Source organism: Uloborus diversus, chromosome 1 (genome assembly GCF_026930045.1).
Source record: "Uloborus diversus isolate 005 chromosome 1, Udiv.v.3.1, whole genome shotgun sequence".
In the NCBI taxonomy this organism is placed as follows: domain Eukaryota; kingdom Metazoa; phylum Arthropoda; class Arachnida; order Araneae; family Uloboridae; genus Uloborus; species Uloborus diversus.
Window position 1 is genome coordinate 32,869,385 of NC_072731.1, and position 20,660 is coordinate 32,890,044.

The window sequence follows — 20,660 nt, forward strand, 5'->3', positions numbered from 1 at the left end:
TTTTTCTAGGGGAAAAAAAGCAACTAGCCCCCCCCCCCTCCATCAATTATCAATGGCAATTTCATAGAAATAGAAAAAAATCGCAAGCGAATTAACACAACGCAAAAATCGCGATCGCAAAAACGAAACATTTTCTCACATGAGTATGAAAATTGCTCATTTGCAATCTTAAATTAGAAAATTTGACTTCATTGTGACTCTTTTAAAATATCTGTGTCGGCTTTGGTGCTACTTTTAAAATTTCGCCATTTTCAAAATGGCGCGATCGATTAATACGTGACTTTTGCAAGTCCAAATAAAAATAGCCCCTCAGAAATAGGTGAATTACTAGAAAATGAACAAGGTTAAAGTGCTTTTGTATAAAATTCATATTCATAAGTAATTTAACAAGAAAAATGTTAAGTTCAGAACTTTGTGTTTTGCGCGATCGGGAAAATGTTTGCCATTTTTTTTCACCCATCCTTTTATTGAGGATGCAAGATAATAATTTTCAAAAGTAATTCTGGTTAGGTGGATGCAAAATAGATAAGCTTTTACTACTCAGTTGTCCTGTATCAATCCTGAAGATTGCATTGAAACCACTCTTACTTTTAATCTTTATTGTTGTTTTCAGGAATTTCCCCAAGATAAAAGTTGAGGGAGAACTTATTCTTAGAATACAGTACAATGGGCTATTTATGAACTTGCAATATTTTGCTCCTTGAGCTCTGCCCAGGAGGTCACTGTAAGCTCCAGTCTTATCACTAAAATTCCATTGACTGGTCAACAGTAGGGGTGTGTTTGAATAGCTGATACAGAGATAGGGTAATTTTAATCCTTTTCTGTTGATTCTCCTGGTCATTGAAGCTTAAAAGCATTCACTAGATAGATCTTCAGCATTTTCCAATTTTTTTTTCTGGTTTTTATCTTTTGGGTGTTCTGGGTCCCTAGGACCCGAATTTTCGCGGAAGTTGCGTCCCTTTCCCGCGAATTTGCGTAAAAAACCCGCTATAGCGCGTAAATGCGAACCCTGACATAGTGTAAATAAATTTCCTGTGTTTTGATCAAGAACTGTGTTTTCATTTCAAGAAAGTGGAAGTCGCACCGAATCCGTTACAGTAATATAAAATTTACTTTATTCAAATTAGATTAACTTCTCAACTCTTTCGGCACGTGTAAAGTTTCAGTTTTAGGTTGGCATCCTTTGATGCCCAATCATATGCAAATGAGGCAAGTATAAATAGTGAACGATTCCAATCGTTCTCTCTCTCTTCTTTTGTGTTTGTCAGCCTCTTGTGAGTTAGGTCCGATAGGTGTTGGGGAGTTGCGAACTCCGCCTCCACTTATGGCCAGGGTTCATTCTTATGAACTTATTTTTGTTAGTTTATTTATTTTAGTTACTATGGACCAATAAATTTTTGGTAAGATTTTAACAAGTTTCCAATGTTCATTTCTTCACATTAACATTTGATTCTGCACCTTCCACTGTGTGATATTATCTCTGCTTGTATAAGCATGTAACATTGTTGACTGACTTACGAAATTTAGCCCTTCGGCTTTTCGTTTAAACATCGTAAGTTATCATAAGGGTGGTAGCAGAGCGTGGGGGTTATCCCCCCTTTTCATTCAGTAATGCTATTAAACTTTAAATTTTTTATACAATTTTAATAGATTCAAAAATAACCCAAAAAAAATCCACAAAGGGCCAGGCTTAATCTTTTACAAAAAATTTAACAATTCAACAATAAACAAATATGGATATATATCCATCATAATACATCATCCATCAGCAGATGCAGCTCAATGCATATTTGATTGAAGTCCTTTCTCAAAAAAGTCCTTCTTGCCTATTGATGATCCACAGTCCAAGGAACTAGTAGCAAGTCCAAGATTAACATTTCCACTTCTATCTTGTCAAACTGTAATTGACAAAAATACTCGAAACAGTATCTTTGAAAAAGATGGGCACAATGATTTGAATTTTTTTTTTTTTTTTTTTTTTTTTTTTCACAATGACAAAATTGTTTAAAACGCTTAGTTTCTAAAGATAAACTCTTATCATTGAATCAAATTCCTCCATCTCAAAGATTAAACCAATGAGAAATTTGAAAAAGAATTTCAGTTGTTACAAAAATATTTATACTTTAATATCCCATTATATTTATTATACTAAACAATTTAATACCATTAAAAATTAACAAAATATTTGTTCACAAAAACGATTCAGTTCAAAACGGGTCTGCGGCTTCGTAAAAATATCGGCCCTATTGGATTTACTACCTACATGTTTTACGGTAAAAATGTCCCGTTGAATCAAATCACGAACAAAAAATAATTTTACATCAATATGTTTTGTACGGTGATTTTCAATCGGAGATTTAACAAAGTCAATGGCCGATTGATTATCAACATACATTACAGATTTAATTTTACTTTTTCTAACAATTCCCCAGCGTAAACATTCGTTTAATACACGGTCAAACCACATAAGCTCTTTAGACACTTCACAAAGGGCCACAAACTCACTTTCCATAGTGGAAAGGCTAATACAACGTTCCTTGAAGGTTCGCCATTCAATCGGCGCATTATCCAACAAAATTAACTGCCCCCCCGAGTGAAGTTCGATCATCTCGATTAGCTGCATAATCGGCGTCAGAAAAAGCTATTAATTGGGTTCTATTACAATTTAATTTAAGTTTTAAATCTTTTGTTTGAAAAACATAACCCAGAAGTTTTAAAAGACCGTTCCAATGAATGACACCAGGAATGCTTTGAAATTGACTGAAGATATTGACCGCATAACAAATGTCCGGTCTCGTTCTGCTCGCAATGAAAGAAAGACAACCCAACAAATTACGATAAGGAATCTTTGACATTTCAAATTTTTCATTTTCTGTATTAGGACAATTCGATTTCGAAAAAACAGTACCTTTACAAATCGGCAATGATGAAACCGGAAAATTAAAATGTTTGAACTTTTCAAAAACTTCAATGATATATTTAGTTTGAAACAAATTCAAACCATTTTCAGTTCTTTCAAATTCAACACCTAACAGTTTTTTCGTTTTTCCCAGAACTTTTAAGTCAAAATTTTTCCTAAGTAAATTTAAAACATGATTTAAATTCTTTTCTTTCCGTGCGAGCAAAACAATATCGTCAACATACAACAATAAAATGACACATGAATTATAAATATAAACACAATTACATTCTTCAAATTTCTGAAAACCAATTTTCAATAAAACACTTTATCTCAAAAAACCACATACGGCCACTCTGGTGCAAACCGTAAATTGCTTTATTAAGCTTACAAACTAGATTTTCTTTCCCTTCTATTGCAAAACCCGGTGGTTGTCTCATAAAGATGCATTCTTTTAGAGGTGCATATAAATAAGCATTTTTTACATTGCACTGCAAATCGAACCAACCTTCTGATATTTTCAAGGAAAAGAAAAATCGAACCAATGAAAAATGATTCGTCGGACTAAAAGTCTGATCGTACGATTCAGGGGATTGTGCATATCCCTGAGCAACAAGTCTCCCACGATACCTAACAATTTTCCCCGATTCATCTCTTTTAACATTGAAAACCCATCTTGATCCGATTGGTTTTTCATTTGCAGGCACAGGTGTTAAATCCCACACTTTTCTAGAATGCGTAACCTCTAATTCATCCCTCATTGAATCTAACCACTGGTCCTTTTGCTTAGATTTAAGAACCTGTTTTTAATTCTTAGGAATTACAATTTCATCATCTAGTCATAAGTTACATAAATTTAAATGAACAGTTTGATCAGAAATTTCACCTTGATATAAATTTTTACCATTAAAATCAAATAAATGTGGCTTAAACAAAATAGCATTTTTAGAACAATATTTTTCAACATCATTTAAAGAACGTAATCGTTTAGAAGAATGTTTCTCATAAAAATAAATATCAGTACGAGATTTATCTGACCTTGGGATTGCTTTCCTCACCCATTCTGTTTCACGCAGCTGGGCGCGTGGTGGGTTTTCCCCATTTTCAATCAAGTCAGAATTCGAATCTGATTCATCCCCGCTCGTCTCGCTTTCACTCTCATCAGAAGATAAGAATTTGGACGGCGTACTCGGGCTTTCACTTCCGTTATCCGATTCGGAATTTGATTCATTTTCTGAATTTTCAGAATCTGATTGAATATTTGACCATTTGAGACAGGGACCCAGCACAGCTCCACTAGAGTCACTCTCTGATATATTTTTAAAAGCTTCTTTGTAATAAACATTTTCATTAAAATTTACATTTATACTTTCAAAAATTTTTCCGCTTTCGGGAATCCAGATACGAAAACCCTTAGTGTTAAATGCATAGCCCAAAAATATACCTTTTTTGGCTTTAACATCAAGTTTATGTCTTTGCTGACGGAGTGTTCCAAGATAACACAAAACACCGAAAGGTTTGACGTGCCTAGCACTTGGCTTACGTCCACCATATAACTGAAAAGGTGTTTTAGTTTGTCCTGAGTGACAAATCCTATTCCAAGTATAATTGAAATAAAGCAAAGCATCTGGCCAAAATCTTTTACTTAGCCCGCTTTCTTCCAATAATACTGTTGCAGCATTAGCGGCTGAGCGATTGTACACTTTGGCCAAACCGTTCATCTCTGGACTGAAAATATTGGTTAACTCATGTTTTATACCGTTATCCAAACAATAATTGTCAAAAACTTTATTTAAGAATTCTCCCCCGTTGTCAGTTCTAACAGCTTTTACTTTAAGATTTAAAAATCTTTCAGCACGCTTTATGTGCCTTATGAAAATTTCTGGTACTTTGCTCTTTTCCCTAATTGGATACAAAGCAGATTTACGTGAAAAATCATCAATGATTGATAAATAAAAACGTTCCCCCTTATTTCCCTTAATATTACATGGACCCCACACATCAGCATGAAGTAATTCAAGGGGACACTTGGACCGTATTTTACCTATTGGTTTAAATGAAACACGTTTAAATTTACCAATTTTACAATTTTCACAATCTATTTTTACATTTTTGAATTTAGGCAGGCCATGGACACACTCAAATTCACCGCTCTTTCTGATACTATCGGTGTTAATATGTGCCAGCCTTCTATGCCACAATTCTAATTTTTCTACATTAGAGCATTCAATTTTCTCATTTTCGAAATGATCATTACTTTTATTTGGTTTTATACTTTCTTGATACGATTTATTATACAAAATTTGAGGTTTTACAAAATAAATGCCATTTCTTAAAATTGCACTAAATATAAATCCATTTCAACCAGATATCGCCACGGAGCCTTTCCCCCTTCAAACTTAGCACCCCCCTTATTAAATTTAGTACCCGATAACAAATTTTGACACAGATTAGGAGAGTACATTACATTTAAAACAATGATAGTATCATCAAACTTTAATTTCACAGTTCCCATCCCCAAAATGGGGAAAGTTTCATTTCTAACGGCTACAGCCATTTCTTTGTTTCGCAATGGTTTAAAGTCCTCAAAAGCACTACGAATGTTGACGAAATGATGGGTGGAACCAGTGTCGAAAATAAATTCATCTGGGTCTTCTGATACTTCATTTAGATGTACTTCGGAAATGAAAAAGTTCTGGTACTTACATGCTTCCTTTTCCACTGATGGGGAACTACACCTTGCAGTTTTCTTGTTCGCCTTCCTCTTATTCCGGATTGGTGATCTTGACTTTCTGTTTCGTTGTTCGAGGTCCTTGTCAACCCTTTTATTTTGACACACATTCCTCTTATGGCCGGGTTTATTACAGTTAAAACAAATTAGTTTCCCTTTTACTCCTTTCTTGTCAAAATTACCCGGTTTCATTACAAAGTTAGCCCTGCCGATAATTTTATCATCCTCATCTTTTAGTCGAATTCGCGATTCCTCGGCAATAAGTTCGCTGACTACTTTATTAAATGTGAATTCCTGTGCAGCAGTTCTAAGAATAACTTGGCAAATATTGTCAAAATCTGAGGGCAAATGACGCAAAATTTGAAAAATCAAATAATTTTCAGAGAAATTCGCGTCTATAGCCTTAATTCTTTCGAAAATTTGCCGAGTACGGTCAGCGAAAAGATTTATTGACTCTTCCTCTTTTATACGACATAGGGATAACTCTGAAAACAATGTCATATGCTGACAACGATTGTCAGGAAAGAAGTGATCTTTCAAAGCCTTCCAGGCATCAGCCGCGTTGACCTGATTTTCGATTATCTTTTTGAAATTTTTCTCCAAATTTAAATAAATTATGGATAAGGCCACATCTTGTCGATTTTGAAAATTACGAATCTCTTGCTCAGTAGCCTTTTTTTCATCATTAGACAAAGGTTCCTTTTCAATGCCATTTACAATCTTCCACAGACCTCGTTCCATTAGGACAAATTTAATATCCGATGACCAACTCACATACTTGTCAGACCTTAATTTTTCGATAGGAACACTCTGGGATGCCATGATTGATAAGAACACGAAAAATGCCAAAAATAAAAAAAAAACCTAATTTCAAAAAAAAAAAAAAACAACCAACAAAATCTCAAAATATCCCCGAAAAAAAAAACCTAAATAGTTCAACTGTTACAGCTTCCCCCCTGGAACAAGTCCAGGTCTTCCGCTGAATTTAGCAGCCACTATTCTGCCTAACACCAAACCAACTATATCCCCCCATAAAATTCCAATGAAACGTCTGAGAAAAATTTACACTACACATGGCTTAAAGATTTGATACAAATTTCCAAAAAGTAAAAGAAAAGCATCTATTTTCACAGTTTTCATTCAACGCCGATGCGGAGAAAACAATTTGAAAAGATTTCCAAACACTTGTCATCTACCGATTCAGCAAAAAGACAAGTCAGTTACAACATTCCATTTCATCACAAAAACACGAAATCTGATACTCTACTCTGCTGACAATTCGAAAACATCTTAATACATTTATATTACTCATGATACTGAACACGTAATTATTATGATACAATTGGGTAGGGCTGGGCCCATAACCCTTATGATAACTTACGATGTTTAAACAAAAAGCGGAAGGGCTAAATTTCGTAAGTCAGTCAACAATGTTACATGCTTATACAAGCAGAGATAATATCACACAGTGGAAGGTGCAGAATCAAATGTTAATGTGAAGAAATGAACATTGGAAACTTGTTAAAATCTTACCAAAAATTTATTGGTTCCATAGTAACTAAAATAAATAAACTAACAAAAATAAGTTCATAAGAATAAACCCTGGTCATAAGTGGAGGCGGAGTTCGCAACTCCCCAACACCTATAGGATCTAACTCACAAGAGGCTGACGAACACAAAAGAAGAGAGAGAGAACGATTGGAATCGTTCACTATTTATACTTGCCTCATTTGCATATGATTGGGCATCAAAGGATGCCAACCTAAAACTGAAACTTTACACGTGCCGAAAGAGTTGAGAAGTTAATCTAATTTGAATAAAGTAAATTTTATATTACATTACATTAGGAATGAGAACGCGGATAAATATCGTTTACCGATGTCTATCAAACTGCACGTCCTGCGCCCATTTTAATTTGAATATTTCACCACCATCCGAATGGACTCCCCGTTTTTTTGATCTTTAACAAACTTTGCAAACCCCAGCTCCACTTTTTTTTTTGAACTCTGAAGTATGTGTTCCACGCATTAGTGTTTTTTTACTATGTGAAAAATGTTTTTCTGGTGATCACCATGCAAAATTCCTGTCATCTTGTCTGCTCTGAAGTTTAACACGAAATAAAGAACGTACGGTAATTCAATGTGTCCTTACTATCGTCTACAAACACGCAACCCAGGGTAAGTCTTTTAAATTTTGTTCTTTGGCATTCAAGGGAGTCGTTGATCTGAGGTTATGCGCGGCTGCGATGCTTCCACTTCCACGGCCTAGAATTGTTATCTTTTTGGTTTTCGAATAACTCTGCAAAATTAATCGCGCGCATCATGACAAATACGCTAATGAAAAATAGCATGATAACTGACAAAGAGGTCAGGAGGGGTTGAAAAATGATTTAAAAAAAATTGTGATATCATTTATGGACAGCGCCTAAGATCATTTCTGAAAGATTGTTCTGAAAACACTAATCACTAAGGTATGTTACTTAGCTGCCGGTATTTGTAAGTCTCAGAAAATAATAATTAATTTAAAATTCAGTCAACTCTCAATAACTCGAAGTCCAAGGGAGTGGCTAAAATGTTTGAGTTATTGGTAGTTCGAGTTATGGGAAGTTTCCACAACAGTCTCAAGAGTTTGGGACCGAATGAAAACTTTAAGATAAAGGAGTATTTGAGTTATTGAGATTCGACTGTGGTTACCACTCACCATTTCTCCAGCGGTTAAGTTCTGCTTCAGCTCGTGATAACTGACCCTTGAGTTTTGCCACTTTTTCTTTTTCTTTTTCCCATCTTCTTTTCCATTCTTCAGCTGTAAGCTCTTCATTCACAATCACAGTATTCTTGATTGTCTTTGCTCTGAAACAAATATTTAAATGTTACACACATTTGAATAAAATACACACTGAAGATTTCTCTTAAAAGCACATATTTTCGAAATGTCGGCAGGACAGATGCACGTAGTCGGTAAAAAAGTATGCAGGTATTGCAGGTAATCAGTAAAAAAGTAGGAATTTGAGTTTAATTTAAAATTAAAGAGAAAAAAAAGTTTAAAATAATACAACATTTAATACAATATAGATACAATACAGATCATTTAATACAGTATCAAGTTGCTTTAGGTTTCTTTTTTTTTTCATTTTTATAATGGATGTTAAAAATATCACATTAAAAGTCAAATATCATCAGCAAGTAATATTAACGATAACATAATGCTAGGCTTAGCAAAGATTTACTTCTCAATGCTTGATAGGTTAGAACAGTTAAGTGTTATCAAAGTTCAAGTCCATTTATCTGTATATGAACAGTATCATCTGCATCCTTGCAATCAAAATGGCATGCTATCTGACTATTGATAATAACAAACTTAGAATTGACTGAGCTGGCGGTGTATTTTAGGTAAACTTAGAATGCTTTAAATGGTTTTCAATACCACATCTAATACAGTAAAACCTGTGAAGTTGACCACCTGTCTAAGTTGACCGCTTTTTCAGGCACGGAATTAGCCCTTATCATATAAATCAACCTCTGTAAGTTGACCACCTGCTTAAGTTGACCACTAAAGTAGAGTACCGCAAGTGGTCAACTTACACAGGTTTCACTGTACTCAACACTGCAGTGGTATTGGTTAATAACTTGTTTCTAGTGACAAATATAGTGTGAAAAGAGTTTTGTAGGCTAAAGTGATAAAAATAATAAAATATTGAAAACCTTTAAGTTAAAAAGACCTTATAACACTTTAATTTGTAGCTAGTCTCCTATTTGCCTTATAATATTAGGCTTGAAATAATGCAAGAATCACTTTTTATTTTGAAGTTCACAACCCTGCTTGGAAATAAAACCGAAATTGTTGCGATAAAAATTAGGACTTGACCGATGCATCGGCGCCGATGGTTCAACAATTTAGCCATCGGCATCGGCGGCCGATGCTAACTTGGGGGAAACATCGGTCCATCAGCCTTAAAAAACATTGCAAAGCCAATGGAACACTTTCTGAGTTAAACAGTTTTTGCGTTAGGCAACTGGGCCATAATATTGTTAGGATTTTGGAGAATCACCCTTAGGTACATATGCATGTATAGAAGTGCAGAAATAACTTGTGAATTTTAAATTGGGTGATCATAAAATAGAAATTTAGGACGAAATTTGATTATTATTATAATTGTTTTTTGTTTTTGTGGTTACAATTCCCTATTCGTAGAAAGGAAGTAAAGTGAAATAAATAAATAATCCTTCAAATCCCTGATTTTGACCCCTTCGCAATTTATTTCCATTTAATTTTTTTTTGCCATCGGCCAAAGGCATCAGCCATTTTGAGAAAAACAATCAGCCATTTTTGAACAATAGGCAAACAATCTGCATCAGCCCATCGGCCGAAAAATGCCATCGGTCGAGCCCTATGAAGCACACAAAATAATGTTAATTTACCTCCTTCCAAACTCTAGGGTTGATTTTGTTTCCGACTCATTATAAGATGCAGGAGAACAGCAAATAATAATAGTTGTGCGAGAATTTCCACCTAAACTTTCCTGAAGAATTCGAGTCAACTTACTGTCTCGATAAGGAATGTGGCTTTTCTGAAAGAAAATGGAAACAACAAATATAATATAAATAAAAGTTTTATAAACTAGCGATATAAGAAGCTAAAACAAGAACCAAAAATAAGAATCAACTTAATTTTTTTTTTAAATTCAAATGCTATTAATAATTATGAGAAAGATATTCCAGGAAAGTTAACTTACATTGCCATCAGCTAATGCTGATATTACATTTCCTAAGGCTGATAAAGATTTATTAATATTTTTTGCTTCATCTAACACCATTCCTTCAGCACCTGTTTTGCTAACCTGTCAACAAAAAACAAACACTTAAGAGAAGCTTCAAAGAAAATTAAAAACAAGGACATCAGTACATAATACACCATTAAATCACAAAAAAATACTAAAAGAAGTGTAATTTTGAACATAACAAAGCATAGGTATGGTTTGCTTAAGAAAGAGATTTTTTTTTCTTTGACTCTGTGCTATATTGTTAATCATCATTTTTTAGGTTATCTCTTTTTTTTTCTGAAAGAGTGAATTCAACACATGGTAGGGTCCTCAAATGTTGAGCTCTTAGTAATAAATATTAGACGTTTAAAACAAATACTGTAAAGTAAAACTTTACTAGCATGGGAGATGAATTATGTATCACAAATACATTTTTTTATCATTGCAATTTTGGATAACGAAATTGTGCATGTCTTTCTACTAGGTGATTTAGAAATAGATGATAGTGATACAATATCAGTGTAGTGATGAATTTGTGTTCAAATATCAAGTATCCACAATTTGACTTGATACTGTAGCTAAATAATTATGAAATGAAATAAATTCATGCTAACACATTTTTAATTTATCAATTGATGTTTATTTTGTTTCAGGTTTTTTTTTTTTTTTTAAATTTATAGTGTTGTTTCATGTATTTGAGGGGAGAAAATGGCAAGCATACCTTTTCACTACCAGCTAAATCTACTAAGTACAATTTCCCACTGAGCTTCTTTTGGTTTTCTAAATTTTCTTGCTTTACATTTATTAGGAAGACGCTGTGACTGCGAGAGCTGTGCTCATTCATATCTAGAAGAAAATTTTAAAACAAAATATTTTACAATCCAAGACCCTATCATTTAAAATATTGCATGATCATTAAAATATTACCAAAAGATTTAATGAAATGAATTTAAGAGCTGTGTTAGTTTGCCATCAATGCTCTTCCTTGGGTGAGTTTACCAAATCATGATTTATAAAATCACTTGTGCCAAAACCAAAACTGTGTTAACATGAAAAATTAATGTGTTCATTACACAGCTAAATGTTTAACACAGTCCAGACTGACACAAATGGTTTAACAGGTCACTTTGATAATGCATAACATTACAGTGAGTCACACTTTTGATAAACATACTTTTAGGAAATACAATACAAATACAAAATGAATAAAACTTTACTTTAACACTATCAATCAACTCAAGTTTTAATTAAAGATGCATTTTTATCTTTTGCTTCACTTAATACTTCAAAATCTGTATTTATGTTTGAAATTGCAAACCTTATCTCGTTCTCTAAATTAGCAATTAATGTAGCATGTGTTGATGAACTCTTTGGAAATTTCACTATCAAAAACAACTTTCAGTCATAGATGGACTATCAGATCATCTAAAGTTGGATTATTTCTTAACAGAAATATAAACCTTTTAAAAAATCAATTTTTTATGTTGATATTTCCCCTTTCATTTGTCACAGCATAGAAACTTGAGAAACTTAGTTTACAGATTTCCCAGAATATTGTTCATATCAACATATTAAGGGTATGAAAATTCAGTAAAATCCAGTTAGGAGGAACTTTAAGGAGCCGCAAATTTTATTTGTTGCATTGGAATTCAAGCAATGTAATGGCAATTAAATCGTGAATGAAAATTAATTTTGCTGAAATGGATATTCCATTGTTTTGGTAATTGCTGCAACTGGATTTCACTGCATTTCAAATATTTAGTCATTTTTGTTAACCTTGATAAAGATATATCAAATACAGTTATAAGTTTTTAGTTAACAGAGACTCTCAAGAAATTTGATTGGCTTCATGAAAAGTAAACTTAATGTAAAAAACGCAGAAAATTATTATTCTTATACTATAAAGCTCCAGATTAACTGTCGCCAGTCGCCAACGATAACAACAACTGCACACTCAAACACCACCTAAATGTTTTGAGATTTTTGGAAAAAAATGGTTGCTGTACTTATTTCTTCAAAGATGTCACACATGAAATATGAATTTTATTTTCAACTGGAGATGAATCACACTGAGGCATGTATAAATATGTGTAACATTTTAGCATGTTGTTAAAAAAATTTCCCTCAATTTTAGCTTTTATGCTAAAGAACTTTTGAACCCAGCTTAAACCCTGATAGGCTGTTCCTAGTCAATTTATCAGTTCCCAATGAAGATTAATGGCCCTTTTAAAGCTATCTATCCCCTTGCTCATTAATAGCCTCTTCCGGTACACTTCTTTGTACCCATAACCCTACTAAAGTAGTAGTTTTTCTTTATTTGTATGGCATCCACATATTCATACAAATATGCAGAGTACATAAACATTTTACTATGGGGTGACATCAATACAAACTAGAAAAATATAACAGTAATAAAATGTTTTTAATCTATAAATCTTCGTTTTGTATTCTCCAAGCATTTCACATTTGACTTTTCCATCGAGTTTAATTTCTACTATTGTAATATATAATAGTGCAAACACGCCCATAGCTTATTCACATTGTTAAATTTTATTACTTTTAAGTAAATTATGATCTAAAATTAGTTGCACCAATGTGTAATTAAAATTTTTTTAGGAAAATTCTAAAGTTTGCAATCATTCTATTTTATTTAAATGATTAATTCATAATAGACAATGTATTAGAATTATAGACTAATTTTATCACACCATAACAATAAAATTATGCATCGATAATCAGTTCATTTTTCATTTTGTCCAATTTCTTCCAGCATCTCATAATCTTTACAAAAAAAAAGTGGACAAAATAGCAACCCTGATTAGTGATCCTGAAAAACGGAACACAACAAAAAAATATATATGCCTTGTTTCTGATGCTTCTAACAGTACGACACATGTTGGTAAGACTTTAGAGCTTTACCTTTTGAGCAATTGTCTGTCCAATAATAAGACGTGTACTTATGTAAATTTTATGTCTGACTTTCACGAAAAAATATAAGTGAAGAAATGAAGTATACTTACTAGTTACTGCAATATGCCTATTTGACTTTCCTTCATCTATTACTTCCATTACTTCTTCTGGACTCGTAACAAATCTTTCCGTTGCTCCCTAAAAATAAATAAATAATATCCTTACAAATATTATAAATGCAAAAAAGAGTTTGTTACACTTTCACGCCTACAAATTGAGAAACATTTAGTTTCTAATAATTAGTACATAGTCAACTACTTTTCTATAGATCACAAACTTTTTTTATAACTTACCTTAACATAAGGTACTCTATTTTTGTCTTCATGAACAGACAAATTTGTTTTAGAAACTAAAAACAGAAGAAATTTTATGAGAAAAAAAGCAATTTTTCGGAAACATAAAATTACACATTTTAAACATAGATGTCATGAAACTCACCATCTAGCAAATCCCTGATTTTATCCAAATAAATTTCAAAATAGGAAACCTATTGAAAAAAAAAAAGGAAGAAAAAGCATTAACAAAACAAACAAAAATAAGACATTAAAAAAAAAAAAGTTTCAAGCACAGTGGAGCTTTGACTCTGGAGCGGATCCAGACAGAATTCTCGGAGGGGGCCATTTGGAAAAATACTATGCTTTGGGAAATTTTTGAATTTTACAAATATCAATATAGCCCACCTTTTAACTAAGCATTTTTTAAGGAATGTTTACTAGGCGACACAAATTTAAACATAAAGGCTGTAACTTTCCCAATAATTTTCCTATTTTCTTAACAAACCTGTGCACATATTGTCCCCTCAAAGTGGTGTTCCTGTAATCAGTACTGTTTGTTATGAGGCGACTGCGTAGGACTTCTGATTTATGAGGAAGCCGATATGAACCAACCATAGGTATAGTATTAACTCTGAAGTAAAGGGGGCCTGGGAATTTTGGAATTTGTAGTCTTAAAAATGCATTTTTGGCAATCTTTGGTAATGTTAGGGGAGAAGAGGTTCAGTGGCACTCCCCTGTCCATTTTTTCAAAATTTTAGCTACATGAATGCAGCTTTAGACGATCTTTGATAATGTTAAGGGGAGGAGAGATTTGATGGCTCATCCAAGGAAATTTTTCTGATTTGTAATCTTAGAAATGCATTTGAACTGTTTTTTGTAAAATTAAGGGCTTGGTTACGACCCCCCCCCCCCCCTCGCCCATTTTTTGAAATTGAAACCTCAAAGACGCAAACATTATCTCCAGGAGGTTCGGGTTTTCTCCAGCGGATTTTTTTTTTTTTTTTTTTTTGCAATTGTAGAGCCAAAAACATAGTAGGGTGGTTCAAAAAAAAATTTTTTTTGTGAGCTTTAAGTCCAGGACACCCTTATGTTTTAGACTTACTAATAGTATAATGCTGCAAAAGTTTCAGCTTCTTACTCAAATTTTAAGAGGGTGCTCAATGACCCCTTAATTTAACATTAGCTGTGGTATAGAAAATGCTACAAGTTTAGAAACATTTAATTTCCCCAGCTGTTTTTTGGTAAATAATTATTTTAATGCAATGCATATACATATTACTAGGGTATATTATTATATGTAGCATTGTTTTTGCAGTTCAATGTACTTTTTTAACACCCCTCCCCATACTTTTGAAGTTTGGGGGAGGGGGTTGAGCACCCTCTTTCAGTTGAAATAGGCAGCTAAAATTATTCCAATATATTACTATCCACAATTCGAAATATATTGAGAGGTGTCCCGTTACCTAGGAGATTTTTTTTTACAGGTATTTTTTCGACTACCCTAAAACGTAGTTTAATACGATCTTTCTGTGATGATACGTGGAGGAGAAATTTGAGGGCCCACACCAAGAAATTTTCTAATTTGCAGTTTTAAAGATGCATTCTAATTATCTTTGATAATGGTATAGAAAGAAGAGGTTTGAAGCGCTCCCCTCGAAATTGTAGCTTTAAAAAGGCTGTTTCAGTCAATTTTTGGTGATGATAAGGGGAAGAGAGATTAAAAGGCCCATCCCAGGAAATTTTACTACAGTAAAACCTCCGAATAGCGGACAGTCAAGGGACCAGAAGTTTTGTCCGTTATTGGGAGGTATCCGCTATTAGGAGGAACTACTTAATTTACCTTTTTCAAAGTGGGCTGTTGTTCCCTTTGTAGAACACAATCGAAACAATTGCGGAAGGTTTACTACATTTTACATCAAGTGTAATTAATCTGTTTTTTCTTAAAGGTATACTGACAGCACACACTTGTCTTAAAAAGCATTTAATCAATTAAAGTAATCAGTTAAAACAGTTTGACATCTCTTTTTTGCATTACCAACGGCGGCGATTCGGCGGAGCAACCCCCCTGCCCCCCCCCCTAAAAATTAAACAACCCAACGAAACCACGGCGCCATAAAACCGACTACTACCGGCGCCGGTCTGCTCAATTGCATCTCCCGAGAGCCCTAGTTAGAAAAAGCGCCCAGTTTCCTCTTTTTTATCTTAACTTTTGAATAGTTATTGTGTATGAAATTCATTAAAATCATAAGAAAAACGTACGTTAATTGTTAGACTGGCATCAGTTTTCACTCTGCTTCAATACTCTCAAAACTAGCCGTTACAAAAGTATGACTTTTTTTTTCCTTTTTCATTTTTTGCTGTCCACAAAAAGTACCATGCCTTTTAGTTCTTTTTTTTTTTCTGCCCCAACTTTTAAGCCCCAATCGCTGCCTCTGCCCATTACCACCCTTTTAATTCCAAGAAACAGTGATAAGGAAATGACAGGGGGGGGTGAAATATCAGTTGTGGAGGATGAAAAGCTTTGTAAGTAAGGCAAGCAGATACTAAGATATTCTGTGAAAAGACAAAAAAAAATGGAAGTGCTACGATCGCAAGGGAAATTTTTTGTGAAATAACTGTCCGTTATTCGGAGTGTCCGTTATTCAGAGTGAATTACATGGCATAGCCTATATTGAGGGACTGGGACTTGCGAAAATGTCCGTTAATTAGAGGTGTCCGTTATTCGGGAGTGTCCGTTAAGGGAGGTTTCACTGTAATTTGATGACTTAAAAACGCATTCTAGACTATCTTTAGTAAGATTAGGGGTTAACACTAGAACGACTGACATTTTCTGTATACCTAGAAAGACTGAAGGGACCAGTGTGGCCCCTACCCATTTTTGGGGTGAATTATTTTAAAAACTCTTCCTGAGTGTGTCCACATGCCCAATGCACCTTCTTTTAAGACTAAATAAAAACTTAAAATGCAATTATTTGTAGTGTTTCTCTCTATACTGGCCAAAAGCTTGGATCAGTTTTTCTTTTCAAGAGCAATGGCTACCATTAGGCTGGTAAGCAGTCAGTACTGTTTATAGCATTTGGATATCCAATTGGCTGTATAAAGCGAAAGTTACAGGTTAAACTAGAGAGAATGGCCTTTTTTTTATGCTAGAACAATTAGGAGAAAGGAAAAAAAAATTTTTAATTGTAAAAAAACTTAGGGGCCACTGTGGCCCCTCCCGTCTTTCTAGGTATAAGGATCAATATTTACAGTACTATGAGGCGTATGATAAAATGATTAAACAAGCATTCAAATAGTGTCATATAATGAAAAGTCAGGAAGTTACATCACTTTCCGTTAGACATTATCCGAGTTATTAAACAACAAACTATGCAAGGGGCTACACAGGCCCCTCCGTCTTTCTAGTGTTAAAGAGATTCTGAGGTGCACTCCCATAATTTTTTCAAAATTGAACTCTTTAAATTGCAAATGTAGGTAATCCATGATTAATGAGTTACTTTGAGAGGACCAGCAATTTTTCAAAATTGATTTGTAATTCTTGAAGACTTTCAATGATGTTAGGTGGCGGTAAACTCCGTGGTGTGGAGTCATGTAAAAAAGAGACTTGAGGTATGAGCATGAGCTGGCCGCTGGAACGAAAAACAGAAGAAAAAAAATATTGCTGGATTGCAGCGTCTTTGGAAACAACGTTTAGCTACATCTATTTCTCAAAATACCACATTTTTATATCGAATTATATATGAAACTAGACAAACTTTCTCTAGATTTCAAAATCATGGTTATTTTTTATTTGCCTTCACAGCAAAAAAATATGCGTACCTTCCAAAGAGAACGGAAACCATCCCGCTATTGTTGCTCGCTTTGTGGGAGACACTGCGGTTATAAATCTTTCGGACACTTACCAACACCATATTCCTTTTCTTTCCCTCATCGAGAAAGTAAACACAGCTAACAAGACAAACCCATTATGCTAACTAAATGAACATAAATATTTGGTATACACTTGATGCTTTTGAAATTTTCGTGTGGTGGCCATGCCCTCCCTCCTGTTATACTTCACACGAATTACAATGAAGGTTTTTTTTTTCAATTTAAGCTATATAAGAGGGTTTAAAAAACTATACTTGAAACTTCCTCAGAGTGGTTTTATGACTCCCCAGCGTTGTGTTTATTTTATTGTTAGACTTCGAGGAATAATCAGGATTTTTTTACATTTAGCTCTAAAAAAGTTTTTAACTATTTTTGAAACTTTCACAGGGTGGCCATGGCCTCCTCTTATTGTTTTCCTTATTGTTAGACTTTGTATGTATTATAAGCAGGGGTGCCTATCTAGGGGGCCATGGCGCAGACTGTGCCATTAAAATTTCTAGGGCAGTTGTTTTAGGGATATTTTTCTCATTTTTTGGGGGTAGGGCAGGATCATGCTTTGGCGGAGGGGTCTGTGCGATATTGAGAGGGTGTGCCCTTGCTCTTTCGGGGAGTGGGCACCCCTGTTATAAGGGAAATTTTTTGCATTTTTGCTCAAAAAAGGGCTATTCTTGACTATTCTTGAACTCCATGGCCCCCTCCCTAGATCCACCCATGCTTTGACTTAATATTTCAAACATATGAATGTCCTACATACAGTGCTATGGGAGGGGAGAGGAGGTATTTGTTTTTTTTTTTTTTTTTTTTTTAAACTGTAAAAATTAGCCGAATGCAAACTAAAGGGTCATTAAACAGAAAAGTCATTTTGTCCTGCACCTGATGCTTCATATATTTCATTAAAATCAATTCCTTAAAATATTAATGAACAATTTTTTTTTTGCTTAGCAAATTACAAACTTATGAAGCAAAAAATTTTGTCATCATCCTTTAAAATTATTAATGAAATATATGAACTGTCATGTGTGGAACAAAGGGTTGACTGTTTCGTGGAATGACACTGAATTGGTTTTAAACTACTCTAGTGAGACTTCCCAAACCAGGGACAGAAAGAAGGGGACAAGGACAGAAGGTGAGAAGGGGCTGATCCACTTTTTGCTGTTTGGTATTTTACTTTTTACATTGAAATACTATATTAAGAAAGATATTATCTTTCATTCTGAGCAAGAGCGAGACATCTTCAACCAATATCCCTCAGATATTAAAGGAAAGAAACAATAAGAGGCTACGTTTCAGGATAAAAGGTTAAAAAAAAACATTATGGACTTTGGAACCAAATAATATTTGAATTATTATTGAAAATTCAAATTCTTTTTAGATAATTACATGCATTTGGAGCAAAAACTGTATGGCTTCAATGTGTAACAGATAGCTACAAACAATTAATATGGTTCTGATTTTTTTCTTTTTTTACAATTATTTGAGCACTTCAACAAAAAAGCATAATCAGGAGTCCCCCCCCCCCCGGACAGTACAAGTTAAATTAAATAACTTATTTTCTGATCCTCTAAAATTCCAAAATTAGCACATACTTTTTTATTCAGAAACCTACTAGAGTATGCCACTGATATAACATGTACACACAGTGTGTTTTTATATTAGTGGTACAGTATTATCAATTATCCGAGCTAATTGGGACTGCTAGTGCCTCGGATGTTGGCAATCTCAGTTGATAGAAACTTTGTATAAAAAATTGTCAGGATCGTAAGCTTTTAAAATAGAACACAAATTCAAAATACAATTGTATATTTTTAAAAGATGAAAATGAACATACAAAAAGTAAAGTTTTAGAGTTAAAAAACTAACTAAAACTAAATTGTAGAAAATCTTTTAATAAGTTTTAAAAATTATTTTTTTTTTACAACAACATGTTTTTTTTTTTTTTTAAGGAAAATACAATACTATTTCAAAATACAATAGAATATTTTTAAAAGATGAAAATGAACATACAAAAAGTAATCCTTTACAGATATAAAACTAACTAACAGTGCCATAAGGGTTAAAAAGCTTTTAGTTAAGTTTTAAAGAGTCAATTAATTCTTTTTTTTTTTTTTACAATGCCATGCTAAATATTAAAAGATACATTAAATAAAAAAGTTTTCAGAAAATATTTTAATTTTCAAATTGAAAATACATCATTTTTTTGAATTTACATAATTTTTCTAAATTTATAGTCTTAGAATCCTCAAATCCTGATCCTCACTCTCAAAATCACTAACATCCGATGAAGGATTGACTGCTAGCTTAATTTTCTCCTTATCAGCTTGGAAGCTTGGTTAACAGAAACCTCAGTAAATCAAAGCTTGTTAAATCGAGTTTCTACTGTATTTGTAGAACTTCAAAACATACATTATGTTATGTTTTTTGGAATTCCACAACCAGCCTTCTAGAAAAGCGGAAAATGTTTGGCAAACTATGCACAGATAACAAAAAAGAAAATAGAATAGTTCTCATCACAAGTCGTGAACAGTCTTGAACACCAGGATCTCATCACAAGTCTGCTCAGAACATTTGACAAATATTGTCCATCCGGTAAAATTTTAAAAATTTCTCAAGACAGAACTTTCTAAGATAGAAAGAAGGTGCTCCCAAATTTATAATTTAAGAAAACTAAAAGGGAAGTATACATCCCTTTATACCTTTAAAGAAAAAAGAAAAAAAAACTTATTTTCCATGAAAAGTATTCAAAAATGGAGAATTTTAACCAACATAATAAAGAACTATGATGATTTTTCAAGAAATAAAATAAGACATGATTTCACTTAATTTAAATATAATTTATTTTACATTATTAGGTAGTGAGTAGCAGTTTTCTCTTAAACGAGCTGATGTGTGCATCACATGACTTCCTTTTACTCCAATTTAATGTCATTTCCCCATAACTGGCATTTTTAATGAGATTCAATAGTTTACTTTCTAAATATCACCAACAGTGGCCAAATTGAAACCAGATTTTAAAAAAAATTTCAAATTGCCAAATTTGTTGCCAAGTCGGCGATCAAAATACTGGCGATATATCGCAAAGTGTTCGCCAAATTATAACACTATTTGAGTTTACATCGAAATTAACAATGATTTTCCCCCAAAAAAGGGCAAAAGACC

At 33.4% G+C, this 20,660-nt stretch overlaps 1 protein-coding gene across 1 annotated transcript in view; it reads right to left on the reverse strand.

The window, feature by feature from the left end:
* LOC129229163 (kinesin heavy chain-like) overlaps positions 1-20,660 on the reverse strand; it is a 121,377-nt gene that overhangs the window by 47,104 nt on the left and 53,613 nt on the right. Inside the window, exons 5-11 of the mRNA XM_054863461.1 lie at positions 13,798-13,846; positions 13,653-13,708; positions 13,410-13,497; positions 11,111-11,235; positions 10,363-10,467; positions 10,049-10,197; positions 8,331-8,479 (exon numbers count right to left, since the gene is read on the reverse strand). Of these exons, the coding sequence (XP_054719436.1) occupies positions 8,331-8,479; positions 10,049-10,197; positions 10,363-10,467; positions 11,111-11,235; positions 13,410-13,497; positions 13,653-13,708; positions 13,798-13,846 (721 nt within the window). The remainder of the gene's footprint in view (positions 1-8,330; positions 8,480-10,048; positions 10,198-10,362; positions 10,468-11,110; positions 11,236-13,409; positions 13,498-13,652; positions 13,709-13,797; positions 13,847-20,660) is intronic.